The sequence below is a fragment of the Mauremys reevesii genome, linkage group 7, assembly GCF_016161935.1.
Source record: "Mauremys reevesii isolate NIE-2019 linkage group 7, ASM1616193v1, whole genome shotgun sequence".
NCBI classification, from domain to species: domain Eukaryota; kingdom Metazoa; phylum Chordata; order Testudines; family Geoemydidae; genus Mauremys; species Mauremys reevesii.
The window spans coordinates 144,264-167,238 of NC_052629.1; the positions used below are offsets into that span (position 1 = coordinate 144,264).

General features: G+C 43.2%; 1 protein-coding gene across 10 annotated transcripts in view; it reads right to left on the minus strand.

The window, feature by feature from the left end:
- Nucleotides 1-22,975, minus strand: part of ALDH18A1 (aldehyde dehydrogenase 18 family member A1) — a 118,505-nt gene that overhangs the window by 36,780 nt on the left and 58,750 nt on the right. For all 10 annotated transcript variants that reach the window (XM_039480992.1, XM_039480995.1, XM_039480986.1 and 7 more), the window contains 5 exons: nt 21,976-22,100; nt 17,033-17,177; nt 6,986-7,059; nt 6,155-6,254; nt 1,409-1,629 (listed from right to left, as the gene is read on the minus strand). In XM_039480992.1, the coding sequence (XP_039336926.1) occupies nt 1,409-1,629; nt 6,155-6,254; nt 6,986-7,059; nt 17,033-17,177; nt 21,976-22,100 (665 nt within the window). The remainder of the gene's footprint in view (nt 1-1,408; nt 1,630-6,154; nt 6,255-6,985; nt 7,060-17,032; nt 17,178-21,975; nt 22,101-22,975) is intronic.

Here is a 22,975-nt window from a genome sequence, read left to right on the forward strand (position 1 = left end):
GACCCAGGACAGACCCCTACGAGATCTCACTAGATACATCTTCCGAGTTTGACAGATGTCTAAGGCTAGTAGCAAGTAGTGTAGAAGAACATTAAATACTGGTATTAAATAGTGCTCAGAGGCCCCAACTAGGACTAAGCCCCATTGTGCTCAGTAAGCATATATGAATAAGAGGTTTCTACATAGCAGGGCTTGCAACCTGAGAAAACACGTGACATGGGGAGGAGGAATGTACATTCAAATAGGTACAATTCTTGAAAACATTTACAATTTATTAAGTGAAAAAACTCTCCCATCTGCCTATTAACCCATCACAAACTAGCTGATTTCTTCTGAACAATGCAGAAGTGGGTTGTCATAAACAAACAGATCAGGGTTAAGGTCTCTTTTACCTGTAAAGGGTTAACATGCAGTACCTAATGACCACCTGACCAGAGGACCAATCAGAGACAAGATTTTTTCAAATCTCTGTGGAGGGAAGCCTTTGTCTGTGGTCTTTGTTAGAGCTCTCTTTGGATCTAAGAGAGGACAGTCATGTCTCCAAGTTCTCCTGGAGTAGTTTCTACTATTTAATAGTGAGTATTAATTAGAAAGGCGAATTAGTCTTATAATTTGATTTCTACATTTGCAATTGTGTGTTTTGCTAAAGGAAATTCTTTATTCCTGTTTGCTGTTACTTTGCTTTCACTGAGAAAGAAAGGGGGAGGGGGGGATTCTCTCCAGAGATTGATAAGTTTAGACCCTGTATGGTTCTATCTTGGATTACAGAGACAAGTTACTTTCTTTTTATTCTTTAATAAATTCTTTTCTTTTCTATTAAGGACTTGTTTGGTCTTTCCTTGGGTGGATTCTCAGGGAAAGAGAAGGGGGAGGTATCCCTCTGTAGTTAGATCCCGGTATCTCTCCTAGGAAAAGGGAGGGGGGAGGAAGCAGGGGGAATGGTTTATTTCTCCTGGGTGTAAGAACTCCATGTATTTGGGGCTCTTGGAATCCCCTAGGATTTTGGGGAAGGACTGTGTCTCAATCCACATATCTGATTGAGTGGTGGCAGCTTTACTAGATCTAAACTAGGATTTTAGTTTAGAGGGGAACCAAGTCAGGTCCCCACATTGGAGCCCAACAGTTCCAAGTGGGGGTGAGACCTATGACATGTGGGTCCTGAGGAGAGATCTGATGGAGAGGGTAGTATGCCAGTAAAATCCAGTTTAAGGGAACCCCTTGCAAGACAGTGCTTTGGAAATTAAGAATTGAATGCTGGTTCACTCATCACCCCACCAATCAGAATATTTCTCCTTTTGTTGCCTGTGACAGCAGGGGACTGAACTCAATGACCCAAGAGGTCACTTCCACTCCTATGTTACCAAAGGACATCTCAAACAAAAAAGTTTTATTTCCCCTCATCATGTACCTGTGGGAGGCAGTCAGGGCGGGATTCGAAGATCACCAGCAGGACTCCAATAGGCACAGTCACCTGTTCCAGCTCTAAGTCTTTTGCTATTCGTGTTCTGCGAATGACACGGCCTACACTCTCCTGGGAGGATGCTGCAATCTGACGAAGTCCTATGGCCAAGCTATTCAGCTTTGATGTAGACAGACTCAGTCGCTTCATCAAAGGAAGTGCCAATCTCCCTGAAATAAAAGATGGTTAAGTCATGCTGGAAATACTTAACAGCTGCTTGAGACTAGATATCCAGGCTCCATCCACCTCCTTACATCTGCCTAAGAAATTATACAGGCACCTTTCCACTTAAAAAGATATGACCTGAGATGAACTATATAGGCCATCAGCTTCCACCAGCCACAGCAAAGCTACCTGGATCAGACAAGTAAAGACATTCACATCACCTCATGCATGTTTAACTTGAGCCAGATAAGCAGAAAAGCTGAGTAGTCAGACACTATCCCCTTCGAATGAGGCACCAAATTTCCTGATGCCCTATGCAGCTGCATGCTGCTCCAGCCCCTGCTCCGTCTCTTCTCCATGGCCCCAGCTCCTGCTTGGCCCCAGCCCCACCTCTTCCCACTCCTGCTCCTCCACAGCCCCGTCCCCACTCCACTCCTTCCCAAAAGCCCCCATCCCTGCTCTGCCTCTTCCTGCCCCCACTCCGTTGAGGACTGCAGCAGGGTTAGGACTGCACTCACCGACGGCGGGAAGTGCAGTGACCCAGACCCAGCTGCGGTCAGGGATCCTGTCAAAGGTTTTCTGAAAGTTCAAGTACATTATATCTCCTGGATCACCCTTGTCCACGTTTGCTGACCTTCTCAAAGAACTCTAAGAGATTTGTGAGGCATAATTTCCGTTTACAAAAGCCACGCTGACTCTTCCCCAATAAATCGTGTTCATAGATTCATAGGACTGGAAGGGACCTCAAGAGGTCATCTAGTCCAGTCCCCTGCACTCAAGGCAGGACTAAGTATTATCTAGACCATCCCTGACAGATGTTTATCTAACCTGCTCTTAAAAATCTGTGACTACCTAGAAGATAATAAGGTGATAAGTAACAGTCAGTATGGATTTGACAGGAACAAATCATGTCAAACCTAACAGCTTTCTTTGACAGGGTAACAAGCTTAATTATTTGCTCCGAGTACATGAAATTTAGTTGACTGTTCTGTAATTCCCAGGGTTGTCCTTATTTCCCTTTTTATAGATGGGCCCTGTATCTGCCCTTTTTCAGCCCTCTGGAATCTCTCCCGTGTTCCATAACTTTTCAAAGATAATCGCTAATGGCTCAGATATCTCCTCAGTCAGCTCCTTGAGTATTCTAGGATGTATTTCATCAGGCCCTGGTGACTTGAAGACATCTAACTTGTCTAAGTAATTTTTAACTTGTTCTTTCCCTATTTTAGCCTCTGATCCTACCTCATTTTCACTGGCGTTCACTAGTAATGGGCCTACCCTGTCCTTGGTCTTCCTCTTGCTTCTAATGTATTTGTAGACTGTTTTCTTGTTACCCTATATGTCTCTAGCTAGTTTAATCTTTTTTTTGTGCCTTCGCCTTTCTAATTTTCCCCCTACATCCTTGTGTTATTTGTTTATATTCATCCTTTGTAGTTTGACCTAGTTTCCACTTTTTGTAGGACTCTTCATCTGTGTGTCTGATAATTCAGTTCTTTCCTACAGTTTCAACCAATTTGCATGGTATTGCAGAAGGCTTACTAGCCTATAATTGCCAGGATCGCCCCTGGAGCCATTTTTAAAAATTGGTGTCACATTAGCTATCCTCCAGTCAGGGTGGATTTGATTTAAATCACTAGTCAGAAAGACTTGATTTAATCATGGATTTCTACATAAAAGTACATTCTTGTTGGTTGTTAGAACCTTAATACGTATTCTTCACAACTCAGAGATAAATGAGACCCAAACTGGGTCTCTTTTACAGCCTGTTGCCATTATAGGTTTTCCCTCCTAGTGAGAGAATGGTATGGTAGATCTCAAATCAATGAAGGCTACACTCAGAAAGACCTCAAGACTTCTGGAATATGCTGCTCAAACAGTTTCACTTTTGTTTCTACTGCCTGTCCCTCCCTTCTGACATTTATCTCCAGACTTCTTCACCTTGTCCAGATCTATTCCGCCCCCAACAATCTTTTAATTCATTGAACTTTTTGAAACGTTGCACCTTTAGAGAGAATGCCTAATAAGATACAACCGAATTTGCTCCAATCCTTCAGACAGAGACAAACACCTACAAGATCTTTATCAAGCATTCTTAAAACTACAATACTCACCTGGGAAAGTGAGGAAACAGATTGACAGAGTGAGACGGGTACCCAGAAGTCAGGCCCAACAAGGAAAATAACAGAACACCACTGGTCATCACAGACAGCCTCCAGCTAAAACCTCTCCAGCACATCATCAAAGATCTACAACCTATCCTGGAAAATGATCTCTCACTCTCATAGGACCTTGGGAGGCAGGCCAGTCCTTGTTTACATACAGCCTCCCAACCTGAAGCAAAACTCACCAGCAACTACACACCACACCACAGAAACACTAACCCAGGAACCAATCCCTGTAACAAACCCCGTTGCCTACTCTGTCCCCATACCTACTCTAGCGACACCATCAGAGGACCCAACCACACTATCAGGGACTTATTCACTTGCACATCTACTAATGTGATATGTGCCATCAATGCCCCTCTGCCACATACATTGGCCAAACTGGACAGTCTCTACATAAAAGAATAAATGGACACAAATCAGACATCAGGAATGATAACATACAAAAGCCAGTAGGAGAACACTTCAGTCTCCCTGGACATTCTATAACGGATTTAAAAGTAGCCATACTTGAACAAAAAAACTTCAAAAACAGACGTCAAAGAGAAACTGCAGAACTAAAATTCATTTGCAAATTTAACACCATTAATTTGGACTTGAATAAGGACTGGGAGTGGGTGGCTAACTACAAAAGCAACTTTCCTTCTCCTGGTATTGACACCTCCTCATCAACTATTGGGAGTGGACTACATCCACCCTGATTGAATTGGCCCTGTCAACACTGTTTCTCCACTTGTAAGGTAAATCCCTTCTCTTCGTGTGTCAGTATAATAATGCCTGCATCTGTAATTTTCACTCCATGCATCTGGAGAAGTGGGTTTCTTACCTATGAAAGCTTATGCCCAAATAAATCTGTTAGTCTTTAAGGTGCCACCGGACTCCTCGTTGTTTTTGTGGATACAGACTAACATAGCTATCCCCCTGATACTTGATACCACAGTTAGTAGTTCTGCAATTTCATATTTGAGTTTCCTTCACAACTCTTGGGTGAATACCATCGGGTCCTGGTGACATACCATCTGTTTGTTCCAAAAACCTCTTCTACTGAAACCTCAATCTTGGATAGGTCAGATTTGGCACTTAAAAAGAATGGCTCAGGTGTGGGAATCTCCCTCATATCCTCTACAGTGAAGAGTGATGCAAAGAATTCATTTAGCTTTTCTGCAACGGCCTTGTCTTCCTTGAGTGCTCCTTTACCACCTTGATCACCCAGTGGCCCCACTGATTGTTTGGTAGGCTTTCTGCTTCTTTTACACGTAACATTTTTTTGCTGTTATGTGTTTATTTTGCTAGCTCCTCTTCACATTCCTTTTTGGCCTGCCTAATTATACTTGTACACTTCACTTGCCAGAGTTTATTCTGCTTTCACCAGCCTGATCTGGTTCTACTGCACAACTAGGGAACTCTCAACATCCCTCCTTCAGGGGCATCCTTTCACTGAAGCACTGCTCTTCTTCTGAGCTCTCTCTACTCTTTGGACATGGGACTCAAGTTCTGAGCTCCTTCTCCACTCTTTATAACTCCCTGGGGCAGCCCTGTTCTCATTACACTAATTTAGAGCACACATGGACTTAGAACAGGAGAGCTGGACCCAATTTCATTTAAGTGGCCATTGCCCCTGTTACACAACACCATAAAGACACAAAACCAGGCACAAGCCCATTTCCCGCATTTGCAGGTCACTATGAACATCCTTTGTAAAGAACACAGGAGTAAGTTGTCACATTGTGCAGCTTCCCCCACCCAAAATGCCCTCCAAGACTTTTCAATGCATTAATCTGATACACCAGAATGAAGTTTATGATACAAGCAGCCTGAATAGAATAGACACTTCCTTGTTAAGAAGTGGATGTTTCTCTTTTTGGAACACATCATCAATCACATGCAGCTTGACCACAAGAGGAGACAAAATACTATCCCCCACAGGGGCAGAACATACTGTTTTAACAAACCCAGAAAGAGACCAGAGTAGTCACTGCAACAAAACACAAGGTGCTCACTACATGCATTTCCACAGCCAAACTTTCTCTCCTGACAACCTGGAGCACTAAACAGTTATCATCACGTACTGTTCAGTGTGTTACAAGCCCTTTGTCTGATCCAGAAGATACGAATCTTCTACAGCTCCCTGCTGGGGGACTTTGTCCTTTAGCCCAAGCTGTAGGGATTCATGCTTTCAGCTTTCAAGGTCCCAGGCTTGACCGTCTGTGACAACTAAGATGACAGTCATTACACCATCACAGTTAGTTCCCAAATCCCTAAACCTGTGAATAAGAGTTCCCATCCCACTTTTCGCCTTCTGTTCAAACCCACATAGATTCATGATATCTACATATATTTAAGCTTACTAGCTCCATTAATACATTACCTTTACTTTCAGCCTCTTCCAAGTCCTTTTTATTGGCCGATAGAATTTCTTCTCTCTGGTCAGTTAGCAGGTCAGCTAGATGATAGATAATCTCTGCTCTCTGCAGACAGAAAAAAAATTCTGTACAGTTATCGTAGAAGCCAAGTGACTCAGGGTACTCAGGCTCGTGGTCTCCCCAACCCCCACTTCTTATCTAATACCTCTGGACTCTTTCTTCTCTGGCTCCTGCACTTGGCCTCCAGCATACCTCAGAATGCTACCTGTTCATTATTTACTCCTTGCTACTGGTTGGACTACACAGTTCAGCCTGCAGTCCCGGCTTCTGGCCTTTCCTGCATTTTGCCTGGCAGGTCTCTGCTTTCCTGCCTAATCAACAACAAGATGCCCCCTGCCTCTGTGTCAGCACCTGCCTTGCTCTACATAGTGCCTCCCTCTACCCAATCCAGCTGCAATGCAGTGGTACACTGAATGGTAGGAGGATCGCACACAGCTGCTCCTTTTTGGGCAGTTTAAGTATCCTCTCAGTAAGAGCAATTGGGGCAGTTCACGCCAAACACTCTTCTGTGGCATCCTCTACATGCCAATACCTGCATTTAAAATAATTAGAGCTATATAAATCTGATGGTTCAAATGTACATAATTACAGCTCAGTAGACCACATTCTTCTTCACCCCTCCCTCTCATGCGGTATGTTACAATCTAAATGATAAGACTTACAGACTAGTGAGAATATGAGCTCTTTGGGGCAGGGATCTGTCTTAGATTTTATTGTGAAACACACAGTATATTTGTAAGTTCTAATACATAAATGAAGCCACATTGGCATGTTACCTGTTCAGGCTGTAGCGCCGCTAGGGACCTGCCTCCAGCTCGAGCCATTTCACCTTGCTGTTCTACTGTAGGGCCTAAAAAAACAAGAATTTGTGCACTTCATATCATCCATGCCCGAAGCTCAGAGCATGTTAAAGTCAAACATACCCCTCACACACAAACCCAAACAGATGAGAAAGTAACAATGGTCAAAACCCTCCTATCCTACCCCACAACACATGAGAAAGTAAGTATGTGGCTCACACGTGTTCAGGTAAAAATGCACATTCACAAAGCAAATTTATATTCTCATGCAAAAAAGTTACATCAGGAATGAACACACACACAAACAAACTTGAAGATCCATAAGCAAAAATGAAAAGGTGGAAAATTATTTCTAAGTAAATCCAGTAACAAAAGATGGTATAAAGCCTGTAAATAATCCAAGAGCAGATATCATATCTAGTTTTCCCAATCTATTACAATTTCCCAACCCAGCAACCCACTTGCTCAGAGCCTACAAGTTTCTAACATTATAATTTCATTTCTCAACCTACCCATCTAATCTCTCTCACTCCCCAAAGCACCTCTTTTCTTCACTTATGTCAAGTCTCTATCATTCCTAATCAGATGTAACAAAGCAAAGTGTTGATTGGGGGTTAGTGCAAAGGAGATCATCAGGGCTCTTGAAATCTATTCTCACCACTAGGAGAAGAGTGGGTTCTAGTAGCTGGGAGTCTAGACACCTGGTTTCTCTTGACAATGAATACAAGTCAGAAGTTAAGAGTAGGCAACAGCTGAGAAGCTAAAGATACTGATGAAATACCTCTGATCAATAGGGTGAAAGACAATATGGAATTTTAAATATACATTATAGAACAAAAAGGAATTCTGAGCCCGGCACCTATTCCAGGCAAAAAAAACAAACAAACAAAAAATTTCACTGGCTGATATGAGCACTTATTGATAAAGTTAAAGAATGGAAATATCAGACAAGATAATTTACTGGTAAAGCAGTCTTGTTAAGTGACCTTGATGTTCTTTGACAAGATTATAAAGACTAAGCCCTGGCTAGGATGATTTAGTTGGGATTGGTCCTGCTTTGAGCAGGAGGTTGGACTAGATGACCTCCTGAGGTCTCTTCCAACCCTAATCCTCTATGATTCTATGATTACAGGTCTGGGTTAACAAAGAAAATTGCATTGCTATAATATACTTTGCCTTAGTACCACATGTTCCAAAGGAAAAAAACTAGCACTATACAAAAAGAATAAGGCACAAATTGAAATGGATGAAAAGCTAGCTAACTAGTAGATTTCAAAATGGGGAATGCTCAACTGGTGGTGGTTTCAGGTTACGACCTCAGGGATTGGTTCTCTGCCCATTCTGTTCTATCTAGGATTTATTACTGTGCTTCATAGCATCTGAGCACCTTCTGGTAATGCATTAAGCCACGTAATTATACATCTGTCATGTGCTGTTTGTCCTCACCTCCTCTCCCCAAAGAAAGAAGTATGTGCAGCAGAGTACCTTGTTTTGGTAGTATATATCTCCTCGTTTATTTATATAAATATGACTGTTGCTATGTGTTTATATTAGAAAAGGGAATGTTAAAGAAATGCTGACATGCACTTGGAGCAAGAAGAAGTGAGGTTTGTGATGACCCCTAGTTTCTGAGGGAGTTCATTCCATAGAATTGGATCGCCCCGGAGAAAGTGGTCTTCTGCACAGATGAGCTTTACTCTTATTGTTGAGTTCCACTGTGCCAGAGGAGCACAGCGATTGATCACAGAGGCATCATTCTGGAGCTTTAGATGATCTTTTAGATATCTTAGGCCCAGGCCATGGAGTGCTTTGACGATAAGTACAGGGACCTTAAACTTAATTTGCTATACTATGGGAAACCACCATAGGGAGTGAAGAACAGATTTGATATGCTCCCACTAGCCTGTGTTCCTGAGGAGATGCACTGCAGTGTTCTGTATAAATTGGAGTTTTTTAAATGCTGAAGGCTTCATGCCCAGGTATGCTGCATTACTTTTATCCAGCCAATAGGTGATAAAGGCATGCATAAATGAGGCTAGGTTTTTGTCCATCAGCTTGAGACTGAGTCTCCTAGCCACGGAGAGATGGCAGAAAACATTACTTGTGGATGCTTCTGTGTGAGACCCCAGCCTTAGCAAGGAATCCAAGAGTACTCCTAGACTACAGACTGAATTGACCAATTATGGATGTGAACCATTGTGACACAGAGGCCCACTGGTAGTTCACTACTCTGTGTAAGCAACTCTCGTAAAGCCTGACATACTCCGTGTACCCCCCGTGACGCTGCACTCTATATTATTTTATAAATATATGCTAATGAGTGAATATAATGTAACTGGAATATGCTTCATGCAAAAGGTCTCTTGTAAGATATCATTACAAAGCTTATATCTACTGAGTGTGGGCATCCTATTTGTATAAATGTATCACTCTTGTATCTGAAACTAGAAATATAACTCTGAGGGCCTACTGTAATTATGCAAAGTGTGGGCCATTAATGGTGGTTTGGAATCTTGATGGCTCCTATCAACCAGGACAACTGACAGTGGATGGCTCTGTTTGCAGGCAGCCTTCCTGTGAGTCAGGCTGGGAGGAATGAAGGCTTGAAGTCTTACAGTGGCACGTGATCATGTCACCTGAACTGGAATCCATCTTTAACCTGGTGTCTTTCCATTGAGAAGGAGGGGGTGGGAACCCAGAGAGGGACAAAGTATTCCCACCTTATGCAAAAGATATATAAATCGGTGGAACAGAACAAAGGGAGGAGCCATCATGAGGAACCCCCTAGCTACCACCTGAGCTGGAATAAGAGCTGTACCAAGGGAAAGAATTGTGCCCAGGCCTGGAAGGTCTCCAGTCTGAGGAAAAAAACTTACTGAAGCATCTCTAAGGGTGAGATTATCAGTATTCAGTTTGATTAGACATAGATTGGCATGTTTTATTTTATTTTGCGTGGTGACTTATTTTGTTCTGTCTGTTACTACTTGGAACCACTTAAATCCTACTTTCTGTATTTAATAAAATCACTTTTTACTTATTAATTAACTCAGAGTATGTGTTAATAACTGGGTGGGCAAACAGCTGTGCATCTCTCTCTATCAGTGTTATAGAGGGCAAACAATTTATGAGTTTACCCTGTATAAGCATTATACAGGGTAAAACAGGTTTATTTGGGTTTAGACCCCATTGGGAGTTGGGCATCTGAGTGTTAAAGTCAAGAACACTTCTGTTAGCTACTTTCAGTTAAGCCTACAGCTGTTAGGGGACGTGATTCAGACCTGGGTCTGGGTTTGCAGCAGGCTAGCAAGTCTGACTCAAACCAGGCAGGGCACTGTAGTCCTAAGCTGACAGGGCAGGAAAGCAGGGGCAGAGGTAGTCTTGGCACATCAGGTGGCAGCTCCCAGGGGGGTTCCGTGATCCAACCCGTCACACCCCCAAACTCACAGTAGTCATAATCTGTATCTATAAGGTGTTGTGTGAGGTATCCTATGCAAACAGACAATACACTGATCCCAAAAATCATTGTGCGGTGTATGTTTGGGATGTGTAAAAAGGGTTATAAATATGTGCTAGAGTTAAGTTTTTAAAATGTATTTGGCAAGCAGCACCTAAACTATGCCTGTTCCAGACAATGGAGTGTGGTTCCACCTCACTGACTGTGTCTCTGATGTAAATTAAGCAAGGTGTGACCAAAGACAAAGAAAAGCACATTAACATGCAACATAAACAAGGCCATCAAGCTAATAAGGAAGGGAGACTGCACTGTTCCCCTCCCCCAAAAGCCTTCCGGCCTCTTGAAGCACAATCAATGAACTTCTGCTAGGGTACAGACACCATGTGGCCTTCCCGAACAGAGAAGCGCTGGCTGGGTTCACTTTTCAAAATAATACATTTCAAAGGTTTAATAGACTATAAAAAATTAAGGGGAGAGAACCCCATTGGTATCACATGAGGTATTCAAGGATTCCAGAGCTCTTGAAATCACAGAATGTCAAGTCCTTCAGACTAGGGGGTTGAAGTCTCTGGGAACTGAACACAGGTGAGAAACCTGTTTAGGCAAAGATTATAATTTGCTGAAATTAAATGTTAGCATTAGAAGTGTGGTTTTATTTTTGTTTGTTTATAACCATTTCTGCCTTTACTCCTTGTAATAAGAAGAAGGCCTGAAACATAAGGCCTTATATCAGAGGCCTGGTATGAGGCCTGAACTAAAGTAGTGGTCAAAACTTTGCTGATATGAAGCAAAGTCAGGTTGTGAGAAAGAGGCCGGCCCTGCTCACAGAATTTGGCAAGCATAGGGCTGATATTGCAAAAACACATATTCCGAAGAGGTGCTAGGCACAAAGCACTCATGCAAACACATTCCAGAAGGGTGGTACCAGAACACTCCGATAAACACATTCCCCAAAGATAACAGCAACACGCTGACCCATCTTAAGGATAAGGTCAGGATGACAGCATGATGGATAGAGATGTTTTGATAGAACCTACAGGTACAAGGCAATGGGTGGCACCCTGATACATCACAGGTGATACTTGTTCATATTGGTATATAAAGATGTATCTGGGAGTGTCTTTGGCCAGCCAAGGGGGCAGTGGGAAGTCCTGCCACTGACTGAACTGCGTCCACTGTCAGAGGCATACATGTGCTAGTATAACTGTAGACACTGATCCGGGGAGCTAGGACCGTACTTCGTTGACAATAAACCTGGCTGCGTGCCTTCACACCTTATTAGATTTTGTGGTCATTGGATGGTTTGCTCAAGGTCTGCTGTGCCACTTGTCTGCGCAGAACTGGGACAGCATACGGAGGGAACACACCACAGCCAAACATCTGACCACACTCCTTATCTGGTATCACTTAAACTGATGACTTTTAAATAAACCAATTCAGTGGTATGACTGAAATGAGTGTTTTTCAAATCCCAGTTAAATGAATGAGGTGAAGTGTATTGTCCATTTAAAGGAGCAATGAACTTAACTTCTGTAAGCGTTCAGTGAGAGGGCTTGTCACTGCAGGGAGACAGTTTTTGGGAAACCTGGCACTAGGGGTGGAGTTGGGGGTCACTTTGCTAAAAGCAACTGTATGGTGGAAGCTAGGCTGTGGCCTGCATGATTCTACATGAGCTGTTTGTGTCAGGGCTGTGAGCCAATGCAGCACAGCATATAAAGCACCCAGAGTTGATGGCAGGAAGTGACACAACCCCTTACTAGTCTAGGTTGAACCCCAAAACATCACAATCAACCAACAGAGACCACACCGTGACTGCAAACTCCTCAAAATACTTCCCTCTGCTCACCAGCATCACCTCTTTGTCACTGGAGTTCAGCTTCAGCAAGCTGTTCTTCATCCAAGATCTCATCTCATCCATGTACTCGGTCATCTCAGTAGCAGTGGGCTGGTCATATGCAGTGAAGGATAAGTAGAGTGGTGTATAATCTGCATATTGCGCTCACTTGAGTCCTTGTCATCTGACTAATTCACTTAGAGGTTGCATGTAGATTTTGAAAAGGGCTGGAGAGAGCACTGATCCTTGTGAAACTCCACAAGTGATGGGTCTAGTGGTGGTGGTTCGGTTTTCCACCAGTACTCCTGGGGAACATCCTTCAAGGAAGGACTCAAGCCGTTTTAATACATTTCCCATCACTGTTTAATATTTTTTTCAATATCTAGAATCATCATGCATTTTAATACAGCCAAACACAAGGGTCAAAAGACTGGGAATAAAGAACATAAACCATACTTACATGAAAAGGAATTATTGTATTCTGGAAAGGACTGAGGGCCAACTGTAAACAGCAAATGCCCAGTGCTGTGTCATGGCAAAACTGGCTATCATGATACTTTGACATATTGACATGGGAATATCAAGTATGATTGGGAGACTACAGTACCTCTCTATACAGCACTGGAAAGACTATTATTAAAATAATGGGCCCAGTTCTGGTGTCCATATTGCAGAAGTTTCAGAGAAGAGCTCCAAAAATGAATCATGCTCTGGAAAACATGCCTTACGATGAGAAACTTGAGGGGCTCAGTCTATTTAGCTCACTGATGAGAAGGTGAAAAGGCAATTTAAATCAAGGTCTATTAGTTACATAGGGAGGGCTCATATCCAGAAGATAAATCTAGCAGCCAAAGGCAAACATGCTACAATGACTGGAAGTTGTAGTAAGTAAAGTTAAAAATGGAAATTAGACAAAGTTTTAAATGGTAAGGATAACCGTTGGAACAGATTACCAAGGAATACGACAAGTTCACCACCACCTGAAGTCCCTTAAATCAAGGCTGAATGTCTTTCTAAAAGATATATTCCAGTTCAGCCACATGTAGGCTAATCACTAGGTGAAGGTATATGATCTGTATTCTGCAGAAGATCAGACTAAATGATCATGATGGTCACACATGCAGGAGACCAGGGAACCAGAACTGCCTCAGCCATTTGGGCACAATTAAAATGACTTGTACTCTGTCCTAATTAATCTTCTGCAGGACTTGAGAAAGCAGAGGGCTAGGAGGAAAGGCACAGTTCAAATGGACTGTCCAAGGGAGTAGGAGACCATCACCTCTTGAGGACTGGCCCTGAGATCCTCTGGAATAGTATGTATTATACTTCCTGTTTATTTGCGAGTTGAACAGGTCCCAAGTAGGGGTTCCCCAGTGAGTGAAGATACTGTTCACCACTGAGCTGTGTCGCTCCCACTCGCAGTTGGTAGCAAAGTGACTGCTGAAGCTGTCTGACAAAGAGTTCAGGGTTCCTGGGAGATACATCAGTTTCATAAACTGACCAATTCTATACACGGGAATGGATCTTGGATGTCCCTGCTTATGCTGAATACAGTTATTGGGTTATCTGAGATTATGAGAACATGATGAGTCTGCATTAATGGTAAAAATGCCCATGCATGCTTCTCAGACTGCTCTGAGTTCCAGAAGATTTATGTGCAACCTGGTTTCCTGGGGCATTCAAATGTCCTGTGCTGTGTGATCGTCCAAGTGAACCACCCACCCTAACAAAGAGGTGTCTGTGATTATTCTCCTGTCGGGTGTAGTGGATAGGAAAGAACTGCCCATGCACACTTATGCGGAGTCTTTCCAGAGAGGTTTTTAACTTGATTGGGATTGTCACCACAGTGTCCATGCTGTGTTTTCTTGGTGTGTATATATACTGTTAGAAGCTAAGCCTTTAGGCAGTAAAGGTGGAGACTGATGAACAGCATTATGCAAGTACATGAAACCTCATGATCTAAAAGAGTAAGGCAAATTCAGACCATGTCCGAGGGTTGTGCATAACCTGATCTATCAGTCTGCCTATAGCTTGGAATCTGTACATAGGAAGATAAGCCTTTGCCCTGAGTCTAAGGTTTCTCCTATGAAAGCTATAGCCTGTGTTGGAGTCAGAATAGACTTTTCCATGTTCAGAGATTCCAAGATACACTAGGAGACAAAGCATCAATAAGGTCGATGCTATGACTTCTGGACATGTCATGCCTGTAAGAGGCCAGTTATCTAGATACAGGAAGATGGTAGAACTGTCCCATTTGAGATGTGCTGCTACTACAGAAAACATTTTCATGAAGACCTTGGGTGCAGTTGCTATAGTGACTGAAAGCTGAGGAATCTTCCGTGGGAAGTTTCTAACCTTCTGGGGTAACTTGCCTTTAAAATGTAGATTAAATAAAAGACGTTTGGCCAGGACAGCCGGATAATTGGAGATTTTAAACTGGAAGCAGTGGAAGTAGACACCTTTCTCCCCATAAAGTCTAAATACTTGGTTTCCTTATCCACCGTGGTTGCCCTTGGGTGTTATTATCTGGACCTTTCTGGGACTGCTTAGATGACAAGGGAGCTCAGGGCAGGGTGGGAGAACAAGAACTCCATTCCCTAAGCCTCCCTAGGGGGTAGGAGCACAGGTAGCTGGTATTTGCGCCATACAGTTCTTGTCATTTCCAGTATGGCCTCATTGAACTGGGAGTGCTATTCAGCTAGATCCCATAGGCAACCGGATGACCAGGAGCTTGTGTAATGAGTCCTGGACCGCCTTTAAATTTGGAGCTCTTCTTCTATTCTCCAAGGCAGCTCTTGGAATTGTCTGTGGTTGTCCAAAGGAGATGGAGCAGCAGGAGCAATTGCCTTATTGGGCAAGGAAGATGAAGTATCTGTCATTACCAGCAGATCTGGTTAATCTTTCGTCCTCTTTCATAGGTTTCAGTTGGCCTCCTGGAGGGAAGGGGTGGTAAGACACCCAACTAGACTGCACATGCACTGGGTGCCATACCACAGGTTGCTTAGCCCCCAGTAAGGCAAATATGAGAGGTCTAAAATTTGTGGTGATCCCAAGGCACACCTTGGGTGCTATTGGTCCTGAGGGAGTACCCACTCGGACGGATGAGAGAAGTAGTGGGAGACTTTCCATGCCCTGTCTGGGCTGAACTCCCTCGGTGGAGGGAACAATGGTTTCACTGGTATATCCGACTCTCCCGGAGATAAGACTGAGTCCAGTTTTATCAGTGGTGTCATCGATACAGATGTCAGGGAGCTAAGGCTGAGAATGAAATGGGAGAGGAGCTTCACCCTGATGTTACAATCTCCCTGGTGAAGGTCGGTTCTGACAACAGGGGAGACTGTGGGTCTGGGAGGATGAAAATATTCTCTGGAGCAGCATAGGATACTGGAGTCTAGAAGGCTGCATCTCATTGCCATAGGCTGCTGGAGTTGGTGTAAACTGTAAAGGGACTCTTAATAATCAGTGTTTCCTTATAGGAGCTGTGATGGTACTGCTAGTGAAGGAGCCTCTGACTGCATGGTCATTATCAGTACCAATGGTGCACAGTCCTTCAGCTTCCGTGGCTTAGTCTTAGTTGGTACTGTAGTCAGTGTCAGTGACTATGGTCTCAAAGTACACTTTGCCAGTACTGAAGGAATCTTATTCCCATGTGCCTTCCGATCATGGTAACAAGACTTAAGAGGACCTAAGTCCTTGTGTCCTAAGCACAAGGGCTCACTCAACCTGGTCAGGGAAGGATCCCTTCTCTTATGAGGGTGCCTCTTACTCTTGTGAGGCGGCCCAAATGAAGAGTCTTTTGCTCTGGTTGTTCCCTCTCCTGAACAGTCTTTGAGCGAGGAGGTGCACATCTCCATGTCTCAAGCTGATGTACAGGGCATCTTCCCAGTCAGGAACGGGGGGAACTGGGCCGGGGTCTCCAAAGCCAGAGTTCTTGAACCTGACATGTTCAGCTGGGAAAGGAGCAGCAGACACTGCATTTAGCAGAAATATGAGCTTCTATAAGGCAGCAGAGGCAGTCATTGCCAACCAAAAAGGAGTGGGGACAGGAGACGCAATTCTTAAAGCCTGGGCATAATCTAAGTCCTGTGCTGGGAGATCAGAGCATTCTCTGGGGTGGGGATTCTACCGACTATCTAAACTTATAAAAAACACTAACAATGGCAACTAGCTATATAAAACTTGGAAATATTTACAAGAAAATAAAAGAGTGAAGAGGATCAGTTCTAGACACTGGAGATTCCAACTTAGACCTTGAAATGGGAAGAACGAACTGGAGTGGTGTCTGTCTGCACTGCCCCTTATACTCTTGGCACAGAACATGAGAAAAGCAGAAGCAAAGACCAAGGGATACTACTTGCTAGCATTTTCTGGTCTCAGGTGCACATGCGTATCCAGTAGAATACACAGAGACCAGCATTCAAAGAAGAATCAACTTTTACAAACAGAGACAAGGTGGGTGAAGTAATATATTTTACTGGACCAACTTCTTTTGGGGAAAGAGACAGACTTTCAAACTACACAACTCTTCTTCAGGACCTGGCTCTCTAATATCCTGAGACCAACAGCACCGCAAAACAACTTTAAAAAATGTCTGTTTCCAATGGCCAAAGCACATTTTCCCAGTTATCCTAGAGCTATAAAGCAAGCATTAACTCATTCTGAACCCCCAGAAAGCCTACCCCACTCTATCATCCTCCACCCAATCCCCATCTCAAAATTCCAAATACCAACTTACCTGCAGGTTTTACCTCTGAAAAAAAAGTACCAACTTTTTTCCCCTCCACAATGTCTGTGATAACATGGCCAGAGATCTTTGGATGGGTTCCATTTGCGATCACTACAGAGGTGCCACCTTGGAGGGCCCATAGAGCTGCCTTCACCTACAAGGGAGGATAAAGCTAGTCCTGGGAAAAATCTCAATACCTAGCAAGCATTCTCCCAGCTCCTGAACTCTATTCTTAGTAATCATCTCCATCCTGATTATCTTTGGTCTTTTTGATTGTAAATTTTAAGCAGGGACCATCTGCTCTTAATACATTTGGAAATGTACAGGAGCTACCACAATCTAAGTAATACATTTTGAAACAAGGTCATTTATTCCTGCTTTGTATTCTGTTGCTTGCCTAGTTTCTAACTCATGACTGTAATTTAAGTTCCCTTAACAGTCTACTGTGAGAAACTCTGTCAAAGGCTTTTTGAAAATACAGATAAGTCTATCAACTTCTCCTGCATCCACTATTTTGTTACCATACTTAAAATATTCTAGTAGATTGAAGAGGCATACTTTTCCTTTGCTGAAGCTACCCTGGGTTGTCTCCATCATGTCATGATTTAAGTGTTTACAATTCTATTTTTTCAAATGATAGTTTCAACTAATTTCCCTGGTACAGGTAAGAGGATCATTGGTATTTAAGTCTCAGAATTGTTACTAGTGCATTTTTAATGGAAAAGACAAAAATTTACTATTTTCCAGGGAGTACATTATTTTAATGAGAGATTGCACATTTGTGAACAGCTCAGCCACTTCATTCTTGAACACCTTAAGGAATCCTGGATAGCTAACATCTGGGCACCATTTCTTTGGAAACCTTATTTCATCTCAACACCCAGTGATAAAGAATGATGCAGTCTATTTAGATTGCAAGCTTTTGGGGGGAATGACTACTATTCTGTTTGTCTAGAACAACTGTGTCCTGGTGTGACAGTGTACCCCATAAGGCTTCATGGGAATATGCATATGAGTGTATGTATATATGATATAACTGGAATATGTTTTATGCTACATATGCCATGTAACATATCTATGTAAAGGATATGATCTACTGAATACATTCCTCCTATTTCTATGCATGTATCTTTTTTTTTACTTGAAGTTAGGAATATTGGCTATATACTTGCTTGATAGCCTTAGTAAAGCATTTGGTCAGCTTCTTGAGAAAGAAGTGTGCAAATTAAGTGCCCAATCAAGAACCACTTAAGCCAACGATGAATTCGAAGATGCCAATCCATATCGGAGCTTTCCCAGGGATGTGGCTTGGCTGGTAAGAAACTCAGTCATGCATGGACATGTGACTTGCCCATGTGACTCCAAAACTCCATCTTGGAGCTGGACTTTGCATAGGAGAGAGGAGGGGGTCTCCACCCACAACAGAAAATCTACTTAAACCCATGGGAGACCCCTCCATTTTGTCTTCAGCTGGCTAAAGAGATAGCTTCTCCACCCCCAAGGATACTTGAAAGAGACTGGAACAAAGGACAGTAACTACAGGGGGTGTGAGTGATTGCTGGACCCAGATTAGGAGGAGATTAGTCTGTAAAAGGAAGCTTACTGGAACTGGTGAGATTTTATTTGTATTCAGTTTTCTTAGACATAGACTTGCGTGTTCTATTTTATTTTGCTTGGTAATTCACTTTGTTCTGTCTGTTACTACTTAGAAACACTTAAATCCTACTTTCTGTATTAATAAAATCACTTTTTATTTATTATTTAATCCAGAGTATGTATTAATACCTGCGGTGGGGGGGGGGGAACAGCTGTGCATCTCTCTCTATCAGTGTTATAGAGGGCGAACAATTTATACGTTTACCCTGTATACGCTTTATATAGGGTAAAACGGATTTATTTGGGGTTTAGACCCCATTGGGAGTTGGGCATCTGAGTGTTAAAGACAGGAACACTTCTGTAAGTTGCTTTCAGTTAAGTCTGCAGCTTTGGGGCACGTGGTTCAGACCCTGGGTCTGAGTTGGAGCAGACTGGTATGTCTGGCTCAACAAGACAGGGTGCTGGATTCCCAGGCTGGCAGGGAAAGCAGGGGCAGGAGTGGTCTTGGCACATCAGTTAGCAGTTCCCAAGGGGGTTTCTATGATCCAACCTGTCACACCTGGTTCTTGGTTGGGCTCTAGGCAAAACAATAGTAAATATTAACAGATTTCTGTACTCCAGTGGAGTCCAGTGGATCCAACAATTCTCTCATGGGCCTCTTGCTTCCAAAATAAAGAATTTCTTGTTATTTCTATGCCTTTGGTAATTGCTATTCAAAATGCTTTGTGGCCCTCTGATTTCTATCCCGTGGTTCACCTGCTATAGTTCAGGCTGTTTGTCTCACTAGGGCTAAGTTTCCATTTTTCTTGCCCTCTTCCTTCCTTTTCTGCTCAGGGGGCTCCAATGCCAAGACTGAAGACTTTAATTTCCTCACTTTTGATTTTAAGGCCCTTTGGACGTGCTTCCTCAATTTTTTTGTTTTAAGTTTCCTTTCTGAAGTTAATGTCACAGTGCTGGATTTTCTATGATCCCACTCAAGCATTTAATTTTGTTATACAGTGGTCAATATTACATTATGGGTCAATTATATTTACTTCTTTTACCAGCTCCTGCATGCTGCTTAGCACTAAGCCAAGAATAGCCTCTCCTCATGTACTCTAGAGAGCAATCATTTAAGGTATCAAGAAATGGCTTCTCTGAAACCTTATCTCACTGTGACATCTCACCTATTCATATATGGTATCTGAGTCATTTATTACTGCTTTATTATATTTAATTGGCTCTGATCTTCCTCATTCCCTTCCTGGTTAGAATGCAGGTAGCATAACCATACCAGTATATTTGTATTATTGCTTGGTACAGTGAAACCCCGCTATAACGCGACGTTTGGGGTCCAAAAACTTCCATCACACTAAATGCGGGATCGCGGTATAGTGGGATTTCAAAACAGTCAGTTTGTTAGTGGTCCCCAAAGTGGTGCATTGATGTGCGCTGCCTAGTGCCCCTGGTGCCTAGTGCCCAGCAGGGGACAGGAGCCGTGGCCCCCCACCTGCCGGAGACAGAGAACTCCGGGGCTACGGGCGCCGGTGCTCTCTGTCCCCGGCAGGTGCGGAGCCACGGCTTCTCTCCAGCTTCAAAAGGAGCCGCAGCCCCCACCTGCTGGGGACAGAGAACTCCGGGGCTACGGGTGCCAGTGCTCTCTGTCCCCGGCAGGTGCGGGGCCACGGCTTCTTTCCAGCTTCAAGAGAAGCCGCGGCACCACACCATCCGGGGACAGAGAGCACAGGTGCCCGCAGCCCCGGAGTTCTCTCTCCCCGGCAGGCAGGGAGCTGCGGCTCCTCTTGAAGCCGGAAAGAAGCTGCGGCCCTGCACCTGCCGGTGACAGAGAGCACCGGCGCCCGCAGCCCCGGAGTTCTCTATCTCCGGCAGGCACGGGGCTGCAGCTTCTCTCCCCTGCAATGGTGTTGGGGACCACTGGTACTGTACAGTACTGTGAAAACATTATCTAAGTTGTATCTGCTTTAAAGGGGAGCCAACCTATGATCGCGTTATATGTGATTTCGTGTTATAGTGGGGCACATTATTGCGAGGTTTGACTGTATTTGTATCTCTACAGATTGTGGTGTATGGTCCTCCTCATTGAAAAAAACTCTGATTTTATGGAATCTTTCAGATACAGGGTTGCTTTCTCGCCTCTGCCACTTTCCTGCATAATTTACAGGCCAGTATTACAGTGCCACCTTGACTTGGGGGATTCCACATTTCAGATATGCCTATTATGTCAAGTTCCTCTTCCACTTTCTAGACTGTCTAGTTTGCTTATTTTTCTTTTTAAGATTCTCTCAATATACAGACATGTATAGTATTGTTTTGATCAAGTGTCTGCTTTTATTTAACCCATTTGTCTGGCACCGTGTAGCTTTTCCAGAACATACCTCTGATCTCAGTTCATCTCATCATTTCAGATGTAATTAAAGTCCAAACCTTTACTAGGAAATTCAGATTTGCCTTTTAAAATAGGGATATCCCCAATAGGTGCCCTTGTACACAATGAGTGCTCCTTTGCACCTGACAGCTTTCTCTGAGCTCCTAGTTTAAGTTCTATGCAAGAAGACAGCTTCATTTTGGTTGAGGTGGAATTCATTTTTATATAAGCTCTCCTCTCTCCCCAAAGTTTGTGTTATATTAAAATTAAAACGCTCCTCTTTACACCATCTTCTCATTCATACATTGAGACTCTGAAGTTCACCTTATCTAGCCAGCCCTTCATATGGAACTAAAACCATTTTAGATAACAGTACTGTAGAGGCATTGGACGTAAGCCTCTTTCCTAATAATCAACATTTACTGCAGATTTTAGGAAATCTCCCCAACACCTAACTAAGTAATTGGTACTAATATAAACTACAACAATGGACTCCTTTCCAACATTCATTCGAAGTTTGTCTAGATGTCTCATGAAATCCACCACCCTCATGCATTCATAAAAATGGATATTGGAGTGTCATGTATGTATGGCACTCAGAAGAAAAAAACAAGTCCCTGCCCCAAGGATCCTGCAATCCACTTATCCCCAAGGAGGGGAGGGGGGCAGAAGGCTCAGGAGTTGTCTCCCACCCCCACCAAGTGGGGGGGGGGGTATTTAATCCTTCTGTAATAGAACAAATACGTATACAGAGGACTAAAACTCCCACTCTCCTCCTTTAGGAGCAGGCAACATGTATCAAAACAAGAAGGAGACAGATGTAACCGGTCAAATTCAATATGTGATGCAAAAGAATAGTGTAAAATGCATTTTTATTCAAATGGGTCTAAAACAGGGCCCAGGAGAAAGGTAAATGGAACCTCATACCATTGCAGAACATTGATTTTGCCCTGAGAAGAACAACGCAGCACAGGCTTCAAGCTTCTCCTACCTTGGCCTCCATTCCTCCCATCCCTACCCGGGATTTGGTTCCAAATGTCACAGACTGCTGATCTCCAGGGTAAAATATGTCAATGAGCTTCGCGTCATCTGACCCTGGGGGACTGTCAAAGAGCCCTAAAATGGAAATTTGTTAAGTTAGCTCTATACAACCTTGGACTCAAATTCAGGGGAAAGGAACTCGGGAGAGGCTGGGAAACTGAACTTCCTTATACAGACTTGAGCGAACATTCTCCAGAGCACTCATGTGCTTCCCCATGAACCTATCTTATAAGGCTGTAGGCTTTAAGTAACAATAGGTGCTATTCCCAAGAGTGACAATATACATGGATCCTTGAAGTATCACAAAGTTAAACTTGAAAAAAAGGCCACTAATATAGGAACAAAAATATGATACCCCCAGATATTCTGTGGTACCAAGACACTTGGAAAGCAGTGATGTTAGGAGTGGTCATGCAGTCAGAGTTGACAGAAAGTTAGACCTGAGTTTCCAATGCAATGTCTGCAAAAAACTAGTGGAATTGCATACACAAAGGCATCTCAGCATGGGCATGGAGGGGGATCATTCCTCTCTCTCTTTGGTCTTAGGTAACATTTCTGGGCACCACATTTCAGTGAGATTGAACTGCCTTAAGTTTGTCAGAGAAGAATAAAATAGGATTAAATATTAAATACTGCTAATAGCGGGACTTGAGTCTAAATGTGTAATATCTGGAATTCACTTTTTTTTTTTTTTACAGTCTACATTTCAGGCTGTTACCCTTTAATTCCCCCACTCCTCCTTAAACATCCTCTACCACTATCCCACCAGAAATTCCAGATAGAAATATCATTAGAAGAACATTAAAGTTATAAAGTAAACTTTGGTGTGTTTAAGGTTGTCTGTGCAAACCTAACTCTATTTCCTTGTGTGTGCATGCGTTTGCATGCGCGCACACACACACACTCTAATTACACAATCATATGCTTTTTGCAACAAGCCCTTCCTCATT